Raw genomic sequence first — 25050 nt, 5'->3', positions numbered from 1 at the left:
ACTTTGTAGGCTCCAACACATAACCCGACGTGCAAAATATTGGTGTACTGCAACCTAACCAATATTGGGTCAATTTTCCAATATGGCGGATACAGCGTACAAAAGCTAAACCAAGTCAATAAAAAGCAATTATTTATTGTTTTAATGGTACCATTCGTTTGAGTTTGTGGTTTAGACAGGTAAACGTTGATAAGATCTTGCAGTTTCAGTGTTCCTTAACCATTGCATTGTTGATTAAATTTTGCACCCATGGGCAAGAGCTGGCGCATTGCAACTATCAGCTAACCATTGGGTTATAAAGCTGATAGTTGAATTATTGCAACTACAGCGTTCTCTAGTCCCACGGTAAACAGTAAAAAGTCGGAAATTCAGAAGAAACAACACATTTAGCGTACTTTCACTTTCACGACCATCATTTTGTTAAACTTGTTCTATAATTTACGACTTATTCAACCAATCAACAACAAGATAATAACATGTATACTGTTTGAACTGTTAATATATAATAAAATTGGTGTATTTTCTACTTTTTCTGTGTATTTTTGCTCTGCCGTTACTAAAGAACGATGTATTTCGAAGGGAAATTTAGTAAATGAAAAAATTACGTGGAGTTTATAGCAAAGATCTTGTTTTATTGTGAAAAATAGACCCAAAATCGCCTTCATTCGTTACTGACAGCTGGACGTCCGGAATTACACACGTTGATTTTGGGGTCATATTTGTGAAACTTTTAGCTGTTTTGGACATACTTGGTGGATTTTCATCAAATAAAAGGTGATTTATCATAGACGGACGCTTGCTGCTGGCAACCACAACAACATATGTGTGCATTGTTTGATCTTTTATGGTGTTGAATTGTGTTATTCAATACACCTGTGAAATCATCCTTGGATACCTTTACTCTTATTTTATATATAAGTACGAATTTTTTTTTTTCAAGTTCCTGTGCCACAATATATACAAGCACCAATTCGCTTCACTAGACACATGCACCCACTGTATCTACAAAAGGTACAGACAGGATCACTTCCACTATTACTCCTTTTTCCCACACAGCATCACACTATATGACAAGCTCTCAGCTGATAATCGCTACCCTACCGGATCTAGCGAAGTTTAAGAGGGCAGTGGTAAATGTGCAGTACTAGTCTCTTAAATGATGTTTTTAACCCTCACTTTCACCCAACTCTTTTAACTACTTGATTTCTCTCCATTTGTTTGGAGAGTTCAAGCTTTTAGTCTTGTTGGGTCCCTTTTGCTTTTCACTCTCACTAATGTTCCAGACGCGCACCTTTTCCCTGCCTATAATACTTCAAAGAGGGGTTGGCAGTAAACAGATATAGATAGATAGCATTGTCGCAGTGAGCATATGTTATTATTCCTAATTTATGTTAGTAATTCATTATTAAAACTTAATTTTACATACTCTGGTAATAGCACTGATGATTATAATGATGAACACAATAAGTGTGCTTATCAAGGTTGAGAATGACATGCCTAAACAAGTGGTCAATTGAAATTGTCACCTCTGGCGCTGCTATTATTTTAAATGTATTTAAACAAGAAATATCTTTAAAAAAGATATACGGCGTTGATAGTTCAATGATTGAGATCAAGGATGGCGAATGTCTTTTTCTGTGCAGTTCTTAGCTGCATCACACGCAGTACGGGATGTTACGCGGAGTTTTCGTAGCTTATTTTACATTATTACATATTGCTGGTCATAAACCTATAGATACAAAACAGAAAACCAAAAGAAGAATGGAAGTCAAATGAAAACATATGAGTCAACCGGCTTCACGCGAAGTATCCGTATTTATAGGCGCGTTCTTCGAACAAACCCGTTTTAGTGGTTTGTCGGGCATTGCTATTTGAGTCGATTATTAGCAGTATCGAGAATCATTGCACTCATGCTTAATACATTAGTCAATATTGTGGAATAATTATTGTTAAATTAATCAAAAATAATATTTATTATTGTATTGTTGAAAACACATTAAGAATCTATTATTGACATACCATAATTATATTGCTGAATATCTTAATTTAACATATTTCTGGTCTAAAGAAAATTCCAGGTCACCTAGTTCACGAATATTGTCTTTATTATATAACGATTTTTTTACTGGCCGCGAACTCCGGTGATGACCTGTATATAAACTCTGACATTCACACACTGGCCGCGAATTGACCCGATACCTGGCGGGTTGAAATGCAATGCATTAAAGTCAGGCCTCGCTTCCACTGCTCTTTATACTTTTACATGTTAACATGTTGACAGGAATATTGAAGTAAGTACTAAATTTGAGAACATAGCCTTTAATTATAAACGCATTTGCCCTGGCAATCCTCTGAAAATAAAAGGTGCACGCACAAACTGCATTGATGTCGAGAATTGGGTGTCAAACTGTTCTATCTATTAAGCCTTTTCATTAGAGATAAAATTGTTTCATGCAGTAAAACAGTGTTACAAAGACGCGGATATGTTTCCAATGTTCTGGTGGTATACTCAAATCAGCTAATGGAATAAATGAAGTGTATTCATTTTATTTGAATTTGATTGGACACTTATCAAGGTCAGGTAAGGTGAAAAGCTGACTTAATGCAGCTACGCCGAAAAAAATCATTTGCATTTAATACAACAAACTTGAATTGCATGTTTCCTGCTGGCTCAAAAAAGGTTTTGCCACTTAAAAAAATGTTGACATTTTTTATCATTCATAGTTGGAGCCATTTAAACATGAATCCCACAATTAAATAGCATGAATGCATTCATATGAAGGTCAAGGTCATCCTTTAAGGTCAAATGTCAAATATATGGCGTCTGTCCGTCCGTCTGAAAACTTTAACATTGGCCATAACTTTTTCACTATTGAAGATAGTAACTTGATATTTGGCATACATGTGTATCTCTTGGAGCTGAACATCTTGAGTGGTGAAAGGTGAAGGTCAAGGTCATCCTTTTAGGTCAAATGTCAAATATTCCCCGTCTGAAAACTTTGACATTGGCCATAACTTTTTCACTATTGAGATAGCAACTTGATATTTGGCATGCATGTGTATCTCCTAGAGCTGAACATTTTGAGTGGTGAAAGGTCAAGGTCATCCTTCAAGGTCAAAGGTCAAATTTTGTAATATTGAAGATAGCAACTAGATATTTAAAATGCATGCATATCTCATGGAGCTGCACATTTATTAGTGGTGAAAAGTCAAGGTCATCCTTCAAGGTCAAAGGTCAAATTTTGCAATATTGAAGATAGCAACTGCATATTTGGCATGCGTATCTCATGGAGCTGCACATTTTGAGTGGTGAAAGGTCAAGGTCATCTTTCAAGGTCAAAGGTCAAATATATGGCTTCAAAGCGGCGCATAGGGGGCATTGTGTTTCTGACAAACACATCTCTTGTAGAGTTATGTTGTTTAAGTATTAGTTCTATAGATCACGGTGAGCTTTTTATTGCATTAACATTTAATATTACCGTTATACAAAACTAATAATTTTGATGATTATTAATTATTTGTTCACTGTCCTTTTAACCGTATTTTAATATTTATTATGTTTTTGCTAATTATAATTATTATTTATTTTGTTCTTGATAATAATAACTCATTTTGTATAGTGTAAACTGTATTTTCAAAAGTATGAGTTTTTCAGAGAAACAAGTTTGATTCATCTGTTGGAATGAAGAATGTCACTTGGGCACCAACACATTGTAAGGATCTATTGATGATTGTTTCTCTATTAAATGAATAAAAAAATCCAATAAATTTAACGATAAGTACCTTTGTAACCATAGATGTATGGCCCACCCTTTATTTCTTTAAATTCTCACAAATGCAAACCTTGGATAAGTAATTTTCTATCAGCACTCTTGATAAGCAATGTATTGCTATAAATACACATGTACAGTTGTAAAAAGGGGCATGGATATTATTTATTGTGCATATCATTGATGCAGAAATAAGTGCAAAACATTTTGTTATTTTGGGTTTGGAATGTCCTGTTTAAGTCAGTGTATATTGACTAGTTGCCCAACATGGAAGACTAAATTTTATTTTATGCACGCTTTATTTTATTTTGATCAATCCACAACTATTACTATCTATATGTTTTATTTTGAGCTTGCTTTATATTACAAGAGAGTTTAATCTAATTGATCCCAATATAACAAAGTCTATGACATCTTGAAATGTGGCACCGTTGTAACTTTTGTATTATGATGCAGATTCGACTCCAATGAAGAGGAGCATGTCAGTGTCAGAGATACCATCATTGTCACCCAGTCTCTACCCAACATCTAGTCTAAACCACACCATTCATACTGATTTCTACTCTAGTGCTCAGCAGGTCATGCCATATCCATCATCACAGACCCTTTTAGAGAAGATTGAACAACAAAATGCAGTAAGTTCTAGGACAGTATGACACATACCTCTTTCTTTCTCAAAGAGAGACATATTATACGGTAGAATTTTGGATATTTTTAAAATTAAAAGAACATCTTTTAAGTTGTAATGTCAATTGTGTCAGCATGGTTCCCAAAAGCAATATATAAGTAAAGAAAATACCAACATATTCAATTGTCCTTTCTGAGAATAAATGAAGATAAAATATCGCCATTTGTTTTATAGTGGAAAATGAATAAATTACCCAACTGTCAAATAACTTTTAGTTTTAGTGGTAAAATTTCTTAAGACGAAGTAACAAACACTAGCGCTATTACTACAGTGTTTTATCCATTCATGTTAATCACAAGTTTTGGTTCATGTTAAAAGGTTTTTGTTGATATTGGTTGAACACAATATATTAAAGCTTAAATTGATTGAAAACCTTAGGCTTAAAGAGTCATTTAAGTAAATCTCCTGGCAAAATCAGTACTTGGTGTTGCAGTAAAGATTATGATAATGCTGGGTATTAAAGCCATGACCTTACAGTCCCAAGGCAGACACCATGTCCACTTTTCCACTACACCACTGCATCCCTGTTGCAATCTGTTGCTAATTATGCTGCCATTTGCATTTCAGTCTATTGACCACTTGCGAGGTTTGGTGCATCGTCTGGAGACTGACAGACATAACTACCAGGAACAGATTAGAGACCTAAGGAGTAGGTTCTCATACTAAAAATGTTGGGATTATAATCACATCGTTACTACTCATGTACTAGTCATTTAAGTACTTAAGAAGAAACACACACCTTTATTCATTTTTGACATGTATATTGATTGTAAACATGATTTTCCTGAATGAAAGAAAGGTTATTATGTATATATATATACACTGCAACTCCAATATATCACGGTCCGTTATATCGCGCTGTCCAATATATCGCGAATCGGCTATGGCTCCCAAAAATCTGACGAGCATAATCCTTAAATAAAATGTTTTTATCTGAGAATATGATGCATTAAAATCCGTTTCAAGCAAGTATTTTTCCCTTTTTTTCACCAACTTTAATCCAACAGTCATAATCCAGTTTTAACCAGATTGTTTGCTTATATTGTACATCACATTAACACCTGTGTACTGCGATAAACAAAAGACCCATTGTCAAACATGACAGGTCATTTCGGGTGTTACAATTCTCTATTGAATTTGCTTTGAACTGCCGAAACGCACCAGTGCACACATGAAGGTGTACACAATTATAACAGTAAATGTCTCAAGGCAATACTGACCTATCTCACCAATCTGTGTGCGTTAGATACAGTATACAATATAGATCAGTTAGTCACAATGCTCTAATATTAAACCCCATGCTGTGCATGCTTTTCATGAGAAATGAATGACGTAATTTTGTACATGGGTCTAATTTGTGCATGCTTTCTTGAACAATAAAACTCGGCAATGTTTTTCGGATTAAAAATTTAATTATACGCATTTGAAAATACTCGCATGGAATAATGTTTTGTGTTATACCAATTAATGACATATGGATATAACACAAACTTGAATAAGGTTGGTAAATAGCGTGTTTTGAGATTGCATAATGATGCTAATGTATACATATACATGCATACATAAACTTACAATTTATATCACGCGCCGGATATATCACGTTCGCGATCTTTGGACCCCTTCAACCGCGATATATTGGAGTTGCAGTGTATATTTTACAAGGCTTCAAAATTGAAATTTGGGCAAAACTTCTACGTTCCCTTGAGTAATACAATTTTAGTTTAAAATGACATAAAGACGCAAAAAAAATAATCAAATTTGGGTAGTACTTATTCTTTAAAACCAATTTAAAAATAGTGTAAAATTACTTTATTTAGAAACCATTTCAGCAAAATTATTGTTGTAAAACAACCCCAAAAAACAGAACAAACATCCATATTTTCAGAGCAGCAAAGTAAAATATAAAATATAGAACTCATTTTCAATGCTTTTTTAAAACAATTTTAGGTTCAGGATAATGTTCAAATGTTATTACCAGCAAATAAACATCTTTTTGTTGATCTGATGTGTGGTTATAATTATTAACGAGGGATGCAAGAGATTAACCGGTTAACCTACCAAAACGACCAGTTAACCGGTTATATTTCCTGGAAGAGGTTAACCTGGAAAAAATATTTGATAGGCTTTTTTTCATGGAATAATTTGTACGATTGTACTTTTGTCGCGTGACATACTTCCATCTTGCGATGGTGACTAATTAGAACAACATGCCAAAGCATCGACAGCAATAATTAATGTGTCAACTATCAAAGTACTAAATACAGCAATTAATCAATACCTTTGTGATAAGGGGGAACGTTTTGATAACTGACACTATTGATTTTTTGACTCGCTTAAATTTAACTAGCGAACTGCGGTGAGTGGGAGCTATTAGCGAAGACGTAATTGACATGTTTATTAAACTCGCCATACATTAGACGGCTTATTTTGATGTTTTGTTAACCAATATCAGAACAGAACAGAACAAAACGTTTATTTTCACCCAAGTATACAAAATATACAATAAGGGCAATATAACAAAGCCATAATATATTTAGTAAAAGATAAACTTCCAATACTGATTGCTCGCGAAAATACAGAGTTTATAAGTAACAATTTTATCAAGAATTGCATTTGTAGTTAAATCTTGACAAGTTAATGTCGTGTTTGTTTATCAAAAATTAATATCATAATGATAATTTACGTCCAACGATTCTACCATTACCGTCCGATGCAAGTTTTATTTAAGAAAGCAAATTTTTTACTAATTTTATAATTAAACATCATTAAAAAATATTTGAAAAATAAGACTGTTAAATTTAGTATTTGTGTAATTGCGTAAAATTTGCGAGCTATGGCACGTTAACAAACATACGTAACTATCAGTATTTGAGATCATAATACTTAGTTACCTCGCTATTTAATAAATATACTGATTATATTAAATATTCAACTTGCATTTCATTCAAAATTAATTTAATTTGCATTCGTGTCCTTTATTTTACTCACATTTTTTTATTAAATAATGAAAATCAAACGATACTACTTCGGCTACAAACGCTAAAATGCAAACAACAAAATATGCAATTATCAAATATGAAGAGTTGCGGATTCGTTGAACACACATGACCCACTTGACGTCGAATTGAAAGGGAAAAATCATTTATGTATTTAGCCAATTTGAGTTCCAAAAATTAAAACAGAATGAACAAAGGAACACACCATTTTTGTGAGCGATACGATGCGAACATAATATTAGCGGCCCCAACCAAAACTAAGTTTAAAACACATGAAAATAAACATTGTGTAGTTCTTTTAATAATTTTTTAGTCCTATTTATTTACGCAGGAAAAATAAATAAAAAATATAGCATACATTTACAAAATTATTAAAATAAATTGTATAATGCATTTGATTACGAAACTGGCATGTTATCAACTCAAGCAATTTCAAATTTGAAAATACTTTTGTTTCTACAGAGCGGTTCGAGCGGTATGACATTTTTTACGTACTCTAAATCATTTCAACTACTTAAGGTGTTTTGGTTAACCGGTTAATAACCGGTTACAGTAAAAGGTTAACCAGATAATGATTTTTGTAACCTCTTGCATCCCTACTATTAACATCTTGGTTCTGCAACATTGTGGTTTAATTTCTTCGAGAAATCCTTATAAATGAAAATTAATCCAATTAGTATGTCTTACTGATCATAGTCTCAAAAGTCACAAATCCATTACTGGCCATAAGATATTTTAATCTTGTAACTGCAACTACAGTCTTTTTTTAATTTAAAGCGGACACCTCAAATAAGTTGATAAGAGTTTTCCCCAAAATGTCAGCCAGTATTCAAGTAAAATTTACTGGACCTCGTACATATTTACTGGCATTGTTCCCAGTCGACTGACAGTTTTTCCTTTCATGTGCATTCTAAGCTGTTACACTCACAGGTTCCATTTCTAGACAGTCCACATAATTTGATGATTTTTTTATTAATAATTACATATCTATTCTGCACCAACTCTGATTCAAGAATGGCAAGTTTTGGTTCCGTGCATAAGTATGTGCATAAGTACTGGTTAACGAAAGAAACACAAATAGGTTAACTGAGTACTATAACATGACTTAAATACTGATGAACAATCCAAAAAGACACACAACAACTCGATGTTCACTTCAGATGAGATCTACCAGCTGACAGAGCGGGCTACTGAGCGGCGCACGGACCCCAGTGTTGAGAGGAGGGTGGAGCAGGTGCGCCGCGAGTTGCTAGGGGAGATGCAGCTACTGCAGTCCCAGCTTCAGATGACCTCTGCCAAGGGAAGCAACTCTCAGCTCTCTGATACACAGTTGCTGGCCATGAATAGAGATGTGCTCGAAATGTATGTAAATGGGTGTATCTAAAGCCACAGTGATATTTTAAGCTTTGCTATTCACAGAATTGTCAAAGCTTAACTTCTCACCAAAATGTCAGTCAGCATCGGCGTAATGCTCATGTTAACAAAAACATGCAACATCTACATATGGATAATTTTATGCCCCCAGAAGGGTGGCATATAGCAGTTGAACTGTCTGGCAGTCTGTCTGTACGTCCGTCCGAAACTTAAACATTGGCCATGACGTTTGCAATATTGAAGATAGCAACTTGATATTTGGTATGCATGTATATCTCATGAAGCTGCACATTTTGAGTGGTGAAAGGTCTGGGTCATCCTTCAAGGTCAAAAGTCAAAAAATACAATCCAAGGGAAGTAATAAGCTTTAAAAGGGAGATAATTTATAAACCTGCCAAATGATACATTGAAATTTTATTTCAAAGAGGCGCAATAGGGGGCATTGTGTTTCTGACAAACACATCTCTTGTTTTCTACAGGTATTCTTTTGAAACTTCACATATGTTTATTGTTAAGGGTCAATGTGTGAGGTCATTGACCAAGTTTCATTACTCTTACCAGAATTTAGTAGAATCATTCCCTTTTTTTACTAATAACAGTGATAAAGGTAAACATGAAACATTTCCATCACGTTTTCTACTGCAGGTATTCAAATAAAAAAAAATCACACATGTGTTCAGTGTTAGTGGGTGAGTTTGCAGAGGCTTATCAGGGACTGCACTTTCTGCCAAAACTGGATTATTGTTTAGGAGAGATAATTTGTTAATTAGAATGTCCATAAAGGTGGAAAGTGTGTTCCTTGAAACACTTTACGCAATTTCATAAAGCCATGTTTTCTCAGAGACTGAATCAAATACAAGAGAAATGTATGATCAAAGTCTACTACTTGAGCCATGTACTAAATACTGCATCCCATTAATTTTTTAGCCGGCATTTTCTGTATGATCAGAATGTTAAGCAAGTTTATGTTTTTGATGTCAAAAACAATGCTTTATAATCAGGGATCATATTTTCCCGCAATATCAATCGGTCTGGATATAAATGGGGAAAAAGTATCCAAAAATTTATATCCGAAATCATGACAAATTACATTAAAATATATACCATTGATTTGCCATTCATGAAGGTGGTATAATAAATGTACAAGTAAAATTCCCTTAGGCATTTTTTTTTAAACGGAACATACGAGTTTTCTCATTTGCTATTTCATTGTTGTTACGTGTGCTGTTTTATCAGACTTTTTTTCATTGTTGTCAATATTATTAATTTGTGTAAGCCTTATACCGATGTTTTAAATCCTTGTCGACTTGATAATAGCTTACAAACATGCACTGAACCAAACAAATGTCTGTGCGTAGGTTGGCTAGTGACAATAACAAAACCAAATAATTAAGAAATAATTCAGGTATCAAATAACCCACCGCTGATAGTTTAGATGTGTAGGGATTAAATCACAAGTGCGAAGCATGAGTGATTTGAAACCATGCATCTAAGTTTTCCGGTCGTGGGTTATTCAACAACAAACTATATAGTACACAAATTATTTCGATTCTAACACTGTTTTTACTAAAGATTTATACAATGTATATACTTTTTCTTGTGTACTATTTTATGTGAAGTTTCGCCCATAAAGATAACTTTCGGCTGTTCTGTCGATCAGATCCGCGACTTTCATTCATATTATATTACCGGATTATTGCGCTGGTGGAAAATGTATTGGCATGTTTTGTTTAGTTACACCGCGTGCTTTCAGTGAATAAGGTTCGCCCATGATTATTGCAGAATATCACATAGACGATTTTCTTCTTTGTTTCTTGCATGTTTTGACGTGTCGTCTTAGAATCGTGTTTTACCTCTCAGATATTATTAAAATTATTACAGTTTACAGTGATAACAATACATTACAATCGCAACATATTGTTTTGTATCACCCTCATTAATTTCAAACACGTCTTTAGTCCGTTGTTCGCAAGTTTTTTATTCTTGGTCTGACGTGCAATAAACTGGTCCTGGCCGGTTTAAAGACTGCAGCTAATGGTTTATCACACCTAATCGAGATAAGAATGTCATTAGGGTGTGTTAGCATGTGCACTGTGTAATCGATTTCAAGGCATGGGAATTTTAGCAAACAGAATCGGACCGACTTTCTGATTTTCAATAGGTCTTGGTCTAGGACAGACAAAACCGAAAAAAATATGATCCTTGTTTATAATTATTGGCCATGAAATAATGGTGAAATAATCTCTATCAAGAAAATAAAAACTTCCGTGATTGATGTTCCTTCTATGAATAATTGGCTCTGCTTATCTGTGTGGTTAACAGTGTTTTTAAAAATTCAAAAAGATAATTTACTTTAATTGTATTGTTTTAATTGATGTTTACTTAACTTGTATTGTTTTAATTGATGTGTACATTTTGATAAGTAAACTGACAGCGAAAGCATGTGTTGGTTTACAATGATATGTTTTGATATTCATCTAACTGTGAATATTTCTGAAAAGGGAAGTTGAAAAAAAACAACATTTTTATTTTCCCTGGTAATACTTATATACATGCACAGTTTTTTTCAGTATCATTCATATTTTGTTTTTCAGCTAAAGCAACTGTTCAAGTAAATGTTTATAATGATCTTTCATGTTTCATTACTAGTTAAGGAGTAGACATGTTAGGTGGACATAGAGGTAACATAGAATATAGTACTGTTGTTACTCATTATGGTACATGTATATATTTGGTAATATAGTACTGTTGTTACTCATTATGGTACATGTATATATTTTCACATAGGTACACATTGGTGGATGACTACAAAATATTCATTAATATTCTTTCCTCTAATAAAATCCTTCATTTTAAGTCGCCCATTTAAAAAAGTTATCATATGGGAACACTCGCAGCAGTCGTTTGGTGTGTAGGAGATAAATGTCCACTTAATACTCGGATTAAATGGAATCATCATAAAACAATGGTCCTTGAGTTATAAAAAATGGCCAAATAAACCATGACATTTTTCAAGTCATATTGAAGTAATCATATCCTCTTCCGTCTTGAAAACTATGTTAGTTGGCTTAATTAATCGACCAAGTTTTATTGCCAGCCTGTTCACCTGAAACTCTACTTTAATATGGCTCTTACTTGATTTCAAATTTTCAAAATTAATTTTCGCCTGTTGATGTTTTCCAGTCAATATCTTAAGTTTGCATTTACCAATCTTGATGAAACTATAGATATAGAAAGCTTGAATAGAGACCTAGCTTGGCATGGAATTTTTTGCTCATCAGGCTAATGTGTCTGTTGCTTTAAATAGAGTATTGGTTTCTGCTCAATTAGTTTTGTTTGGATATTGCATTCAAATTTTGTGTATATTTACCATACATGGAGACTAGCTTGGGATTGCATTATGAGCTTGTTAGGTGAAGGTCATGGTCACTGTAACTAGACAAACTTAATATCAGCTCAATAACTTTGGAACAAAGTGTTATAGGGAAATTGTGTTTGTGGGCATCTTACTTGCATACCTAGCTATTGATTATATTTTGGGCGAGTCATGCAGTTTAATGACAAGGTCACTAACTAAAAAAGTAACAAATGTTTCTGCTCAATGATTAGAGTTTGGATAGAGATATTGCTCTCAGATTCAGTAAGTAAGTTTGCTTATATGTAGACCTAACTTTGTATTGCATATGGGCTGCTTGGATAAAGGTCAAGGTAATGCTTGCTAAAACAAGTAGAAAAACAGTTTTTGGCTGATCTTATGTCTTGAGTTTGGATGGAGGTATAATGATGAATTCTTTGTAAAAGTATCTTACATGTAAAGCTGGCTTTGGATTCCATTTGAAGAGATTCAGGCCAAGGTTGCTGTAACTATAGATAGGACACTGGTTTTGACTATTTTTCATTGGGGCAATTAGGCATAAATTATGTGGCCTTGGTTGCTGACACTCAGACCTAGCTTGGGAATCCAAGTGTAACTGGTCCATAAATGCAATCCAAGCTAGGTCTGAGTGTCAGCACTGGCCCACAAATGCAATCCAAAGCTAGGTCTGAGTATGACTGGTCCACAAATGGAATCCAAGCTAGGTCTGAGTATCAGCACTGGCCCACAAATGCAAGCCCAAGCTAGGTCTGAGTGTGACTGGTCCACAAATGCAATCCAAGCTAGGTCTGAGTGTCAGCACTGGCCCACAAATGCAAGCCCAAGCTAGATGTGAGTGTGACTGGTCCACAAATGCAATCCAAGCTAGGTCTGAGTGTCAGCACTGGCCCACAAATGCAATCCAAAGCTAGGTCTGAGTGTCAGCACTGGTCAACAAATGCAATCTCAAGCTAGGTCTGAGTGTAACTGGTCCACAAATGCAATCCAAGCTAGGTCTGAGTTTCAGCACTGGCCCATAAATGCAATCCCAAGCTAGGTCTGAGTGTGACTGGCCCACAAATGCAATCCAAGCTAGGCCTGAGTGTGACTGGTCCACAAATGCAATCCAAGCTAGGTCTGAGTGTGACTGGTCCACAAATGCAATCCAAGCTAGGTATGAGTGTCAGCACTTGCCCACAAATGCAATCCAAGCTAGGTATGAGTGTCAGCACTGGTCCACAAATGCAATCTCAAGCTAGGTATGAGTGTGACTGACCCACAAATGCAATCCCAAGCTTGGTCTGAGTGTGACTGGTCCACAAATGCAATCCAAGCTAGGTCTGAGCGGGACTGGTCCACAAATGTAATCCAAGCTAGTAATGAGTGTCAGCACTTGCCCACAAATGCAATCCAAGCTAGGTCTTAGTGTGACTGGTCCACAAATGTAATCCAAGCTAGTAATGAGTGTCAGCACTTGCCCACAAATGCAATCCAAGCTAGGTCTGAGTGTGACTGGTCCACAAATGTAATCCAAGCTAGTAATGAGTGTCAGCACTTGCCCACAAATGCAATCCAAGCTAGGTATGAGTGTCAGCACTGGCCCACAAATGCAATCCCAAGCTTGGTCTGAGTGTGACTGGTCCATAGATGCAATCCAAGCTAGGTCTGAGTGTCAGCACTGGCCCACAAATGCAATCCCAAGCTTGGTCTGAGTGTGACTGGTCCACAAAAGTAATCCAAGCTAGGTCTGAGTGTGACTGGTCCACAAATGTAATCCAAGCTAGTAATGAGTGTCAGCACTTGCCCACAAATGCAATCCAAGCTAGGTCTGAGTGTGACTGGTCCACAAATGTAATCCAAGCTAGTAATGAGTGTCAGCACTTGCCTACAAATGCAATCCAAGCTAGGTATGAGTGTCAGCACTGGCCCAAAAATGCAATCCCAATCTTGGTCTGAGTGTGACTGGTCCATAAATGCAATTCAAGCTAGGTCTGAGTGTCAGCACTGGCCCACAAATGCAATCCCAAGCTTGGTCTGAGTGTGACTGGTCCATAAATGCAATCCAAGCTAGGCCTGAGTATGACTGGTCCACAAATGTAATCCAAGCTAGTAATGAGTATCAGCACTTGCTCACAAATGCATTCCAAGCTAGGTATGAGTGTGACTGGTTCACAAATGTAATCCAAGCTAGGTCTGAGTGTGACTGGTCCACATATGTAATCCAAGCTAGTAATGATCGAGTGTCAGCACTTGCCCACAAATGCAATCCAAGCTAGGTCTGAGTGTGACTGGTCCACAAAATGCAATCCAAGCTAGGTCTGAGTGGGACTGGTCCACAAATGCAATCTCAAGCTAGGTCTGATTGTCAGCAACCATGGCACGTAATTCAGGCACAATAGTCTCAATGAAAAATAGTCAAAACTAGTGTCCTATCTATAGCAACAGGGACCTTCACCTAAATTTCTCCAAATTGAATCCAAAGCCAGCTATTCACCCCTGCCCCACACACCTTGTTCCTGTAGATCTGACATGTACATGTTAACATTTGAAAATATATTGGTGGGAGATGGCAATTAGTTTTGAAGCTTTCACATTATTATCATTTGAAACCAATTCGTCAACCAGGTACAATACATGAAGAATAATTGGTATTTAAATTAGTGTGTCTGCAGATGTAAACTCTTGGGTTGTGGGTGTTAAGATTTGCCATAGTGTAAAAAGTATTGTGTAATTCTAGTAATTAGCAACAATTTGCCACCCTTCACATTAACAAGACACAAATACCAGTTGCCTAGTTAAGATAGCACATGGTGGATGTTGTATGATGATAGAAGTACCTCTTTTAGCTTTTTTTTGCCTTTGCCATGATAATGGCACAATGTCATATAGTGATTCCACGGTCAGTTTGTGCATGTGCGTTTGGGTACATCTCGTAACTATATAGTACATGATCAGAATTCAAAATAGATCAGAACAAATGATCAATACATGTATAGATGATCAAGACCACGTGTTGTTGCGTATATGTATTTAATTAATGTTCATGTTTGAGTTATCATATCTTAGTTATGACCAATGGAGTTATGATAATTATCGTTTTATGGTTTAGATCACAGTGGACACTATGATCTTTTTAGCTCACCTGATTGCTCAGGTGAGCTTTAGTGACCGGTCTTTGTCCGTTGTATGTCCGTCCATCCGTCCGTCCGTTAACATTTGCTCATAAACACTCTAGAGGCCACATTTCTTGTCCCATCTTCATGAAACTTGGTCAGAAGCTTTGTCCCAATGAAATCTAGGCAGAGTTCGAAACTGGGTTATGCCGAGTCAAAAACTAGGTCACTAGGTCAAAAAAAAGAAAAATCTTGTAAACACTCTAGAAGTCACATTTCATGCCCAATCTTCATGTAACTTTGTCAAAATGTTTGTCTTAATGATAGCTTGTTTGAGTTTAAAAGTGGTTCCGATCCGTTGAAAAACATGGCCGCCAGTGGGCGGGGCAGTTTTCCTTATTTGGCTATAGAGAAACCTTGTAAACACTCTAGAAGTCACAATTTTTGCCCAATCATCATGAAAGTTGGTCAAAAAATTGGTTCAAATGATGTCTCAGACGAGATCGAAAATGATAGAGATCGGTGAAAAAACATGGCCGCCAGTTGGCGGGGCATTTTTCGCTATATGTATATAGTGGCAGTTTTCCCTATTTGGCTATAGAGAAACCTTGTAAACACTCAAGAAGACACAATTTTTGGCCAATCATCATGAAAGGTGGTCAAAACATTGTTTTTATTGATATCTCGACGAGTTTTAAAAAAGGTCGTGATCGGTGAAAAAAACATGGCCGCCAGTGGGCGGGGCATTTTTCTCTATATGTATATAGTGAAAACATGTGAACACAGTAGAAGTCACATTTTTGGCCCAATTTTCATGAAATTTGCTCAGAACATTTGTTTCCTTGATGCGAGAGTTGAGTTAAAAAATGGTTCCGGTCAGTTGAATAACATGGCTGCTGGGAGTGGGGCAGTTGTCTCATTATGCCCCCCCCCCTTTCGAAGAAGAGGGGGTATATTGTTTTGCTGATGTCGGTCCATCCGTCCACCAGATGGTTTCCGGATGATAAATCAAGAGGGCTTATGCCAAGGATCATGAAACTTCATAGGTACGTTGATCATGACTTGCAGATGACCCCTATTGATTTTCAGGTCACTAGGTCAAAGGTCAAGGTCACGATGATCCGAAATAGTAAAATGGTTTCTGGATGATAACTCAAGAACGCTTATGCCTAGGATCATGAAACTCCATAGATACATTGATCATGACTTGCAGATGACCCCTATTGATTTTCAGGTCACTAGGTCAAAGGTCAAGGTCACGGTGACCCAAAGCAGTAAAATGGTTTCCGAATGATAACTCAAGAACGCTTATGCCTAGGATCATGAAACTTCATAGATACATTGATCATGACTCACAGATAATCCCTATTGATTTTCAGGTCACTAGGTCAAAGGTCAAGGTCACGATGACCCAAAATAGTAATATGGTTTCTGGATGATAACTCAAGAACGCTTAGGTCTAGGATCATGAAACTTCATAGGTACATTGATCATGACTTGTAGATGACCCCTATTGATTTTCAGGTCACTAGGTCAAAGGTCAAGGTGACCAGAAATAGTAAAATGGTTTCCAGATAACTCAAGAACGCTTATGCCTAGGATCATGAAACTTCATAGGAACATTGATCATGACTCGAAGATGACCCCTATTGGTTTTCAGGTCACTAGGTCAAAGGTCAAGGTCACCGTGAACTGGAATAGTAAAATGGTTTCTGGATGATTACTCAAGTACGCTTATGCCTAGGTTCATGAAACTTCATATATATTGTTCATGACCGCAGATGACTCCTATTGATTATCAGGTCACTAGGTCAAGGTCACAGTGCCAAAAAACGTATTCACACAATGGCTGTCAAACTCAAGAATGCTTGCACCTAGGATCATGAAACTTCATAAGTACATTGATCATGACTCGCAGATGAAATAATGATGAAATTTGACCAGAATGTTTATCTGGACAATATCTAGGTCAAGTTTGACATTAGGTAAAGATTAAATGAACCGACTCCTCTCAGGTGAGCGAACTAGGGCCATCTTGGCCCTCTTGTTTACATTCTTTTATGTATATACTCAAATTACATGTGTGTCTAGCGGGTCTGTCTAGCGGGCCTGTCTAGCTAATAACTTTGTAACGCATTAAGGACATTCGAAATAAATTGTTGTAAATGACCATTATATCAAACCATGTGTGCAAACAACACATTTCTCGCTTCAAAATCAAGGTGACAGGGGACACTTGAATGTTCTTTTAATATATTTAGTGAACCTACATGTTGGTGTACGGCCAAGAACTTTGATGTGCATGATTGGATTTCAAAATAAATTTTCATGAATGATCATGATATCAAGACAACGTTGGTGATGTTCTGCAACCTTGTTGCTTGCTTAAAGGTCAAGATCACAATGGACATTTGAAGATTTTGCATATTCCTTAGATGTGTAAATTGACATACTCATGTTCGATCCCTAACTATGTTGTGAATGATGGGACTTTGAAAAAAATTGGTACAAGTGATTATCACTGCACAGGCTAATCTGGGACAACTTTTTCCGCTGTTATGATATTTTTTGTTAAAAGGAAGTCCCTTCTTACCAAAAATCTTGTTTAGGCGGAAAGTGTTATTCTGATTAGCCTGTGCGGACTGCACAGGCTAATCTGGGACGACACTTTAGGCACATGCATTAGGCCAAATTTTCTCAGAACGCGACTCATGATATCAAAACAACTTGTTTTGTACAAAGTAATTCCCGAGTCTCTCGCTTTAAGGTCAGGGTAACAGAGGTCACTTGAAGTTTGGGCATATTTCTTATATTGCCAATAACTTTGTCATTTCAATGCCATGTTAAATGCACCAATTGATGCACTTTTTAAAAGGCCAGATTCACATATGTGAAATTGGATTTATGTGTAGAACAGTTTAAAAGGACAGGTACATACATGCTGTATAACTTTTTCACATTATCTGTGGCTGGAAAAATTTGTTTCTGTGTTCAGTGAAGTCTAGTAGGGTCATCTGTGTCATTTGGACCCATGGTAATCAGTGGTATTTGTACTGTTGTGTTTTTTCTTAAACTTTTTATGTTTTGTCCTTTAGGAAATTTGGTACAAAAAATACAAACAATTACTGTAAAACACGTAGAATTCATCAGACACTTATTTTTCGCTGATTTTCGTGGGTCGGCTAATCAACGAATTCAATTGTTTGACAAAAGATCATTTCTGAATTCTTTGTCTTGTTGAACACGTGGATGAAAAAATATGAAGTTACAATGAGAATACAGATTGAAGTTATTATCTTGCAATATTACTCTGTAAATGTTTATGCCCCCTTTCGAAGTAAAAGGGGGTATATAGTTTTCGCACTGTCAGTCTGTCTGTCAGTCTGTCACACTTTTCGTGTCCGCTCTCTAATTCAAATAGTTTTCATCCGATCTTTACCAAAATTGGTCAGAAGTTGTATCTAGACTATATCTAGGTCAAGTTCAAATATGGGTCATGCCGGGTCAAAAACTAGGTCACAGGGTCACTTAGTGCATTTCAAGGATTTAGCATGGTGTCCGCTCTCTAGTTTATGTGGCTTTCTGATTTATTTTGATATTCTAAGACATGTTTATGCCCCCGAAGGAGGGCATATAGTGATTGGACTGTCCGGACGTCTGTCCGTCACACTTTGCGTTTAGATTTCGAAAAACGCTCATAACTTCTATGTCGCTTCAGATAGCAATTTCATATTTGGCATGCATGTGTATATGGACAAGGCCTTTCCATACGCACACAAATTTTGACCCTGTGACCTTGACCTTGAACTTAGGGTCTGCGTTTAGGTTTAGAAAAAAGCTCATGACTTCTACCAAGCGTTTATAGGGGGCATAAGTCATCCTATGGTGACAGCTCTTGTTGACTTAAATTCTGTTTGTCTTCTTTTGATAATAATTTGATCATTTCTGCTCAAACAAATATAATAAACAGACAGAATATCTCAAAGATACATATTGCTTTATATATTGTTAGCACATAAATTAATAGTTTATTACTTGTTTATCATGAAGCCCTTAACTGAAGTTTGTGTCAAACTGCTGTAAATAGCACTGTTGTTTGGATTTAAATTACACAAGAAAAAAATGGTACCACTTCTAGAACAGTTTTTTGCAATCCCAGTATATTGCAACTACTGATAATCTGGCTATTTTGATGTAAACTAGGGTTTAGGGACCACGTTATCACAATATTCAACTATAAGAATCAGACCCTGTTGGTAATTGACAAATTGTTGTTTAAGCTTATGTTACAATGTAAGGTTAGAGGAAACACATTGCATTTTAAGGTTTTATGCAAAAAATAGAAATCCACATTTTAAGATCCAAAGAATATGCCAGATTTTAAACAGTCCACAAAAATTTATGGGAACAAAAATCAATGAAAACACTTTTGAATTGTAATTTATTTGTATTTTTACAATCATCGTTTTTTGTCAAATTGGATATCTCTATGTGAATTAAAGCTATATTTTAATTTAATAAATATGATTTCAAAGCAGTGTTAATTATAGGGCTGAAAGTGCCAATTTACATTCCAAATATGTTGATTATCTAAGTTGTGTTGCAGTTTTGGGTAAAATATTATAGATAATCTTTAAATTACATACAATATTCCCCAAAATATGACTTTCTCACAAGTGCCAACATTAATCAACTTAATATATACTTGTGTCATGTGCTATTAAAAGTTTGACTTTCCTATTACTGCTGTGATATTCTTTCAGTAAACATGCATTCAGAGATGAGTTGGAAAGTTTTAGACGCGATGTTGAAATTCTTCGCTCCAGAGTTGGTATGTAGAGCTTATGATTTTTAATGTTTTCTTTTATAGAGATGTAAGTAAAATTAACAAATAGCAGGTAAAATACATGTTATTGTCTAATACTTTGATTTGGTTGTAACATTATTGCCACTAACATGTTTTCTGTGTGTGTCAAATATCTCATATGTTACCAATATAACCAAATTGGTAAAAATGTTCTTCATGTGCCATACCTCAAATAATTATATTACATAACAACAAGAGGGCCTAAAAGGACCAAACTCGCTCACCTGAGATAACAAGATATTATTGGGACAAACCTTCTGACCAAGTTTCATGAAGATCGGAAAATTAATGTGGCCTCTAGAGTGTAAACAAGGTTTTACTATAGCCATATAAGGAAAAATGCCCCGCCCCTGGCAGCCATGTTTTTCAACCAACCGGCATCATTTTAAAACTCTTCCAAGATATTATCGGGATGAATCTTCTGACCAAGTTTCATGAAGATCGGACAGTAAATGTGGCTTCAAGAGTGTTAACAAGATTTTACCGTAGCCATATAAGGAAAAATGCCCCTTGGAAGCCATGTTTTTCAAGCAAACGTAATTATTTTCGAACTCATCGAAAATATCATTGAGACCAATCTTCTGTCCAAATTTCATGAAGATTGGACAATAAATGTGGCCTCTAGAGTGTTAACAAGGTTTTACTAAAGCCATATATAGCCATATAAGGAAAAATGCCCCGCCCCCTGTTTTTTAAGCAACCAAAACAATATTCGAAATCATCCAAGATGTCATTAGGACAAATCTTCTGACCAAGTTTCATGAAGATCGGAAAATAAATGTGGCCTCTAAAGTGTTAACAAGTTTTTTTATAGCCATATAAGAAAAAATGCCCCGCCCCCTGGCGGCAATTTTTTAAACCAACCGGCATCATTTTTAAACTCGTCCAAGATATTATTGGGATGAATCTTCTGACCAAGTTTAATGAAGATCAGACAATAAATGTGGCCTCTAGAGTGTTAACAAGATTTTACCATAGCCATATATAGCAATATAAGGAAAAATGCCCTGCCCCTTGGCAGCCATGTTTTTCAAGGAAACGTAACCATTTTCGAACTCATCCAAGATATCATTGAGACCAATCTTTTGACCAAGTTTCATGAAGATTGGACATGAATTTGTGACCTCTAGAGTGTTTACAAGGTTTTACTATAGCCATAATTATATAGCAATATTAGGAAAAATGCCCTGCCCCTTGGCAGCCATGTTTTTCAAGCAAACATAACCATTTTTGAACTCATCCAAGATATCATACAGACCAATCTTCTGACCAAATTTCATGAAGATTGGACAATAAATGTGGCCTCTAGAGTGTTTACAAGGTTTTACTAAAGCCATACAAGGAAAACTGCCCCGCCCCCTGGCGGCCATGTTTTTTCACCGATCTGGACCGTTTTCGAGATATCAATGAAACCAATGTTTTGACCAAGTTTCATGATGCTTGGGCAAAAATTGTGATGTCTCAAGTGTTCACAAGGTTTCTCTATAGCCATATAAGGAATACTGCCCCGCCCCCCAGGCGGCCATGTTTTTCAACGGACCGGAACCATTTTAGAACTCAACCAACATATCATTTAGACAAACATTTTGACAAAGTTACATGAAGATTGGGCATCAAATGTGATTTCTACAGTGTTCACAAGTTGTTGTTTTTTTGACCTAGTGACCTAGTTTTTGACCCAGCAATACCCAGTTTCGAACTCAGTCGAGGTATCAATGGGACAAATGTTCTGACCAAATTTCATGAAGATCAGACAATAAATGTGGCCTCTAGAGTGTTCACCAGGCAAAATGTTGACGACGCACGACACACAACGGACGAGGCACGACAGACAAAAGGCGATCACAAAAGCATGTACATGTATTTCTATTACACATTTGACCAATTGCAAACTTACAGAATTCCTCGATTTTTGCAGCTAAACTTGAGCTGGAGCTGGCCAGTCAGTTGAGTGGACATCGTGAGGTGGAGAGACGACAAGACACATTGGACCGTGTGCGTTACTTTTTTTGTACTCTCTATGGCACAATTGAACTTTGGGCTAAATGCATGTGTTTTCCCAGATAAGCCTGTGCAGTCTGCACTGGCTAATTAGGGACGAATTTTTTCTGCTTTTATGGTATTTTTCATTTTTCAAGGAAGTCTCTTCTTAAAGAAAGTCTAGTTTAGATAGAAAGTGTTGTCCCTGATTAGCATGTGTGGACTGCACAGACTTATCTGGGACAACACTTTACGCACATTCATAAAGCCCAGTTTTGCCAGAAAAAGGCTCAATTGTAAAAATACCTTTCAACACTTTGCAAAAAAATGACATTTTACATTTCTCAATGTAAAGATACAAAATATAGTTAATTTACAACTTTAGAGCATTTAGAACTTTTCTTATGAATTCTTATCATTTGTAGCTTAACAGAGCACAAGGTGTTCATTGTGAGTTATATGGATACCATGATGTCTGTCTTTGCTTGCATGCGTCATTCAGTGTGTCTGTGTATTTCTTCAAAGACATCCTGAGCAATGGGCAGAATTTGACTGAATTTCACATGAATGTTGCTTCGGTTGTCCTCTATGACAATTGTTTAAATCATGTTGGTTCGTGGATTAGTAAAGTTATTGGGCTCAAAAGGAGGTTTAAAAAATACAAAATCTCTGAAACTGAAAAACCCAGACTGTCAGAGCTTAAACAATTGCTATTTAACGTCATAATGTTGTCCTCTACATAGTTTGTTTTAATTATGCCCCTGGGATAAAAATTGTCTGAGCCCTGGATGTAACCAGTTTTACTAAGATTGATATGAGAACAACTTTTTAAATCTTGTTCTTAAACTGACTTGTTAGGTAGCATCAATTGTAGGTCCTCTTCAAAGTTTGTAGAAATCATAGCCCTTGGGTCAAAACTGACTAAGCCAGGGTCACAAGTTTTATAGGACTTAAACATGTATGAAGAAACCTTTAAATATCTGCTTATTTGAATCTGCACAGTTCATGGGTTTCATGTTGATATGAAGCATCAACTATAGGTTGTCTGCAAAGTTGATTCAAATTATGCCACAGGGGTCAAAAGTGACCTCCCCTGGGGGTTACAAGTTGTATATGAAATTATTTTGGAAACCATGTAAACATCTTCTTGTCTTGATCTAACTTTGATCGTATGTATTTAGCATCATTAAGAGATCCTCTACAAATTTTGTTCAAATCATGCCATTTTAGGTCCCATGCCCCAGGGGTCACATTTTTTAAAGAGACATAGGAAAAAGTTAAAATCTTGTTTGCAACAACAAAGGCTTGGATAAGTAGTTGAAACACCAGCTAGTGGTCCTATGCAGGAATTGTTCAAAATTTATCTTTGGGGTCAAAAGTTGCAATACCTCAGGTGTCACTTTTACTTGAGACTTTACTAGCAAAATAACATTCTTCTCTTAAAGGACAAGACTTTTAGTATAATATTTGGAATGTAACGTCATCTTGTGGTCCAACTACAAAGTTTGTTCAAATTACATGTATACTATTGGGAAAAAATTGGCCACACCGCTGTGCTAATGTGCAATGTTTTGTATAGACATACACTGAACATAGCAATTTATATTCAAATTATGCTCTTCTTGTCAAAAGTAGCTCCAATCAGGGGTTTTGAGTGTTATACGTCTAAGTCAAAGTTACTCAGATAAGCGTTCAAGGCTCCCCGTTTATCCTTTTCTAGTATGTATGAACTTTAATTTTTTTTTTTTAAAGGCTTACAAGGAACTATACAGTTATCTTAGATAAGAATAATTTTGTGAATTAATATAAATTGCTTTTTGTTGCACAGTATCATTTAACCAAGTTAACCCGAATTTTGTACCATTCATGTTTCAGACCCTGAATTCCCTGAGCCTTTCCCAGCCCAAGAACCCGATCCCTTCCTCCACCCTCGCCATGATGAACACCAACAGACAGCTGGAGAAGCTGCAGATCAATGAACTCAGGTATGCAGTTAGGACTCTTGGTCCATACATTTACACAATAAGGTACAGTGTTGGGGTCAATGTATTTATGAACGTAAGTGAGCAGTTATGGCCCTTTGTTGGGGGTCAATTCATTTATGAACATAGAGGTACACATTTAGTGCCCTTTGTTAGGGGACCATGCTAATGTAGGTATGCAGTTATGGCCCTTTTTTGGGGTTCAATGCATTTATTAACTGAGGTATGCAGTTATGGCTCCTAGTAGATACATTTAAAAAACAAGGTTTTACAGTGTTGGGGGTCAATATTTTATGTACGTAGGTATGTAGTTGCGGCCTTTGTTGGGGTTGATGAAGAAATGAAAAAAACAAACCAACTGTTTCTCTTAAATCTGTTGCATCAGATATTTTTCAGTGATAAATGTTTCAAGATCAATCCTAAATATGCCATTATCCTATTTCCATAAATGTTGTATTTCACAACGTGAACCGTTAGCTTAAGTCCAGATTCCACATTGCATAGGTTAATCATATGAGTCGTGTTCTGTGAAAACTGGGCATAATGCATGTGCGTAAAGTGTCGTCCCAGATTAGCATGTGCAGTCCCCACAGGCTAATCAGGGACAACACTTTCCGCTTTTATGACATTTTTCGTTTAAATGAAGCCTCTTCTTAGCAAAAATCCAATTAAGGCGGGAAGTGTCGTCCCTGATTAGCCTGTGCTGACTGCACAGGCTAATCTGGGACAGTCAGTTTACGCACATGCATTAAGCCCAGTTGTCTCAGAATGCGACTCATATAATCAGTTTCTATCACACTGCAGGTCTACACTCAGTGCTCTCCAGGGCAAGATAGAGTTGTTGGAGAGGTCCCAGCAACCACTCACCATCCCTGAGAAGATATCATCCAACTCCAAACCCATATTCTCTAACGGTATTACAGTA

General features: G+C 36.2%; 2 protein-coding genes and 1 long non-coding RNA gene across 6 annotated transcripts in view; 2 read left to right on the top strand and 1 right to left on the bottom strand.

Annotated features, from left to right (window-relative positions):
* LOC127862890 (UDP-sugar transporter sqv-7-like) overlaps nucleotides 1-25050 on the bottom strand; it is a 123740-nt gene that overhangs the window by 58064 nt on the left and 40626 nt on the right. The gene's annotated exons all lie outside the window — the stretch shown is intronic.
* LOC127862889 (uncharacterized) overlaps nucleotides 1-25050 on the top strand; it is a 29938-nt gene that overhangs the window by 1443 nt on the left and 3445 nt on the right. For all 4 annotated transcript variants that reach the window (XM_052402154.1, XM_052402152.1, XM_052402153.1 and 1 more), the window contains 8 exons: nucleotides 3656-3713; nucleotides 4227-4405; nucleotides 5026-5107; nucleotides 8615-8816; nucleotides 20060-20127; nucleotides 22082-22158; nucleotides 24019-24128; nucleotides 24930-25039. In XM_052402154.1, the coding sequence (XP_052258114.1) occupies nucleotides 3656-3713; nucleotides 4227-4405; nucleotides 5026-5107; nucleotides 8615-8816; nucleotides 20060-20127; nucleotides 22082-22158; nucleotides 24019-24128; nucleotides 24930-25039 (886 nt within the window). The remainder of the gene's footprint in view (nucleotides 1-3655; nucleotides 3714-4226; nucleotides 4406-5025; nucleotides 5108-8614; nucleotides 8817-20059; nucleotides 20128-22081; nucleotides 22159-24018; nucleotides 24129-24929; nucleotides 25040-25050) is intronic.
* LOC127862895 (uncharacterized) lies at nucleotides 13470-14455 on the top strand. Its single transcript, XR_008040843.1, has 3 exons — nucleotides 13470-13602; nucleotides 13684-14009; nucleotides 14336-14455. It is a non-coding gene; the product is annotated as an uncharacterized LOC127862895 (long non-coding RNA).

The sequence above is a fragment of the Dreissena polymorpha genome, chromosome 16, assembly GCF_020536995.1.
Source record: "Dreissena polymorpha isolate Duluth1 chromosome 16, UMN_Dpol_1.0, whole genome shotgun sequence".
Taxonomy (NCBI): Eukaryota; Metazoa; Mollusca; class Bivalvia; order Myida; family Dreissenidae; genus Dreissena; species Dreissena polymorpha.
The sequence above is the reverse complement of the archived record's forward strand: the minus strand, read 5'-3'. Positions and strand labels throughout refer to the sequence as shown.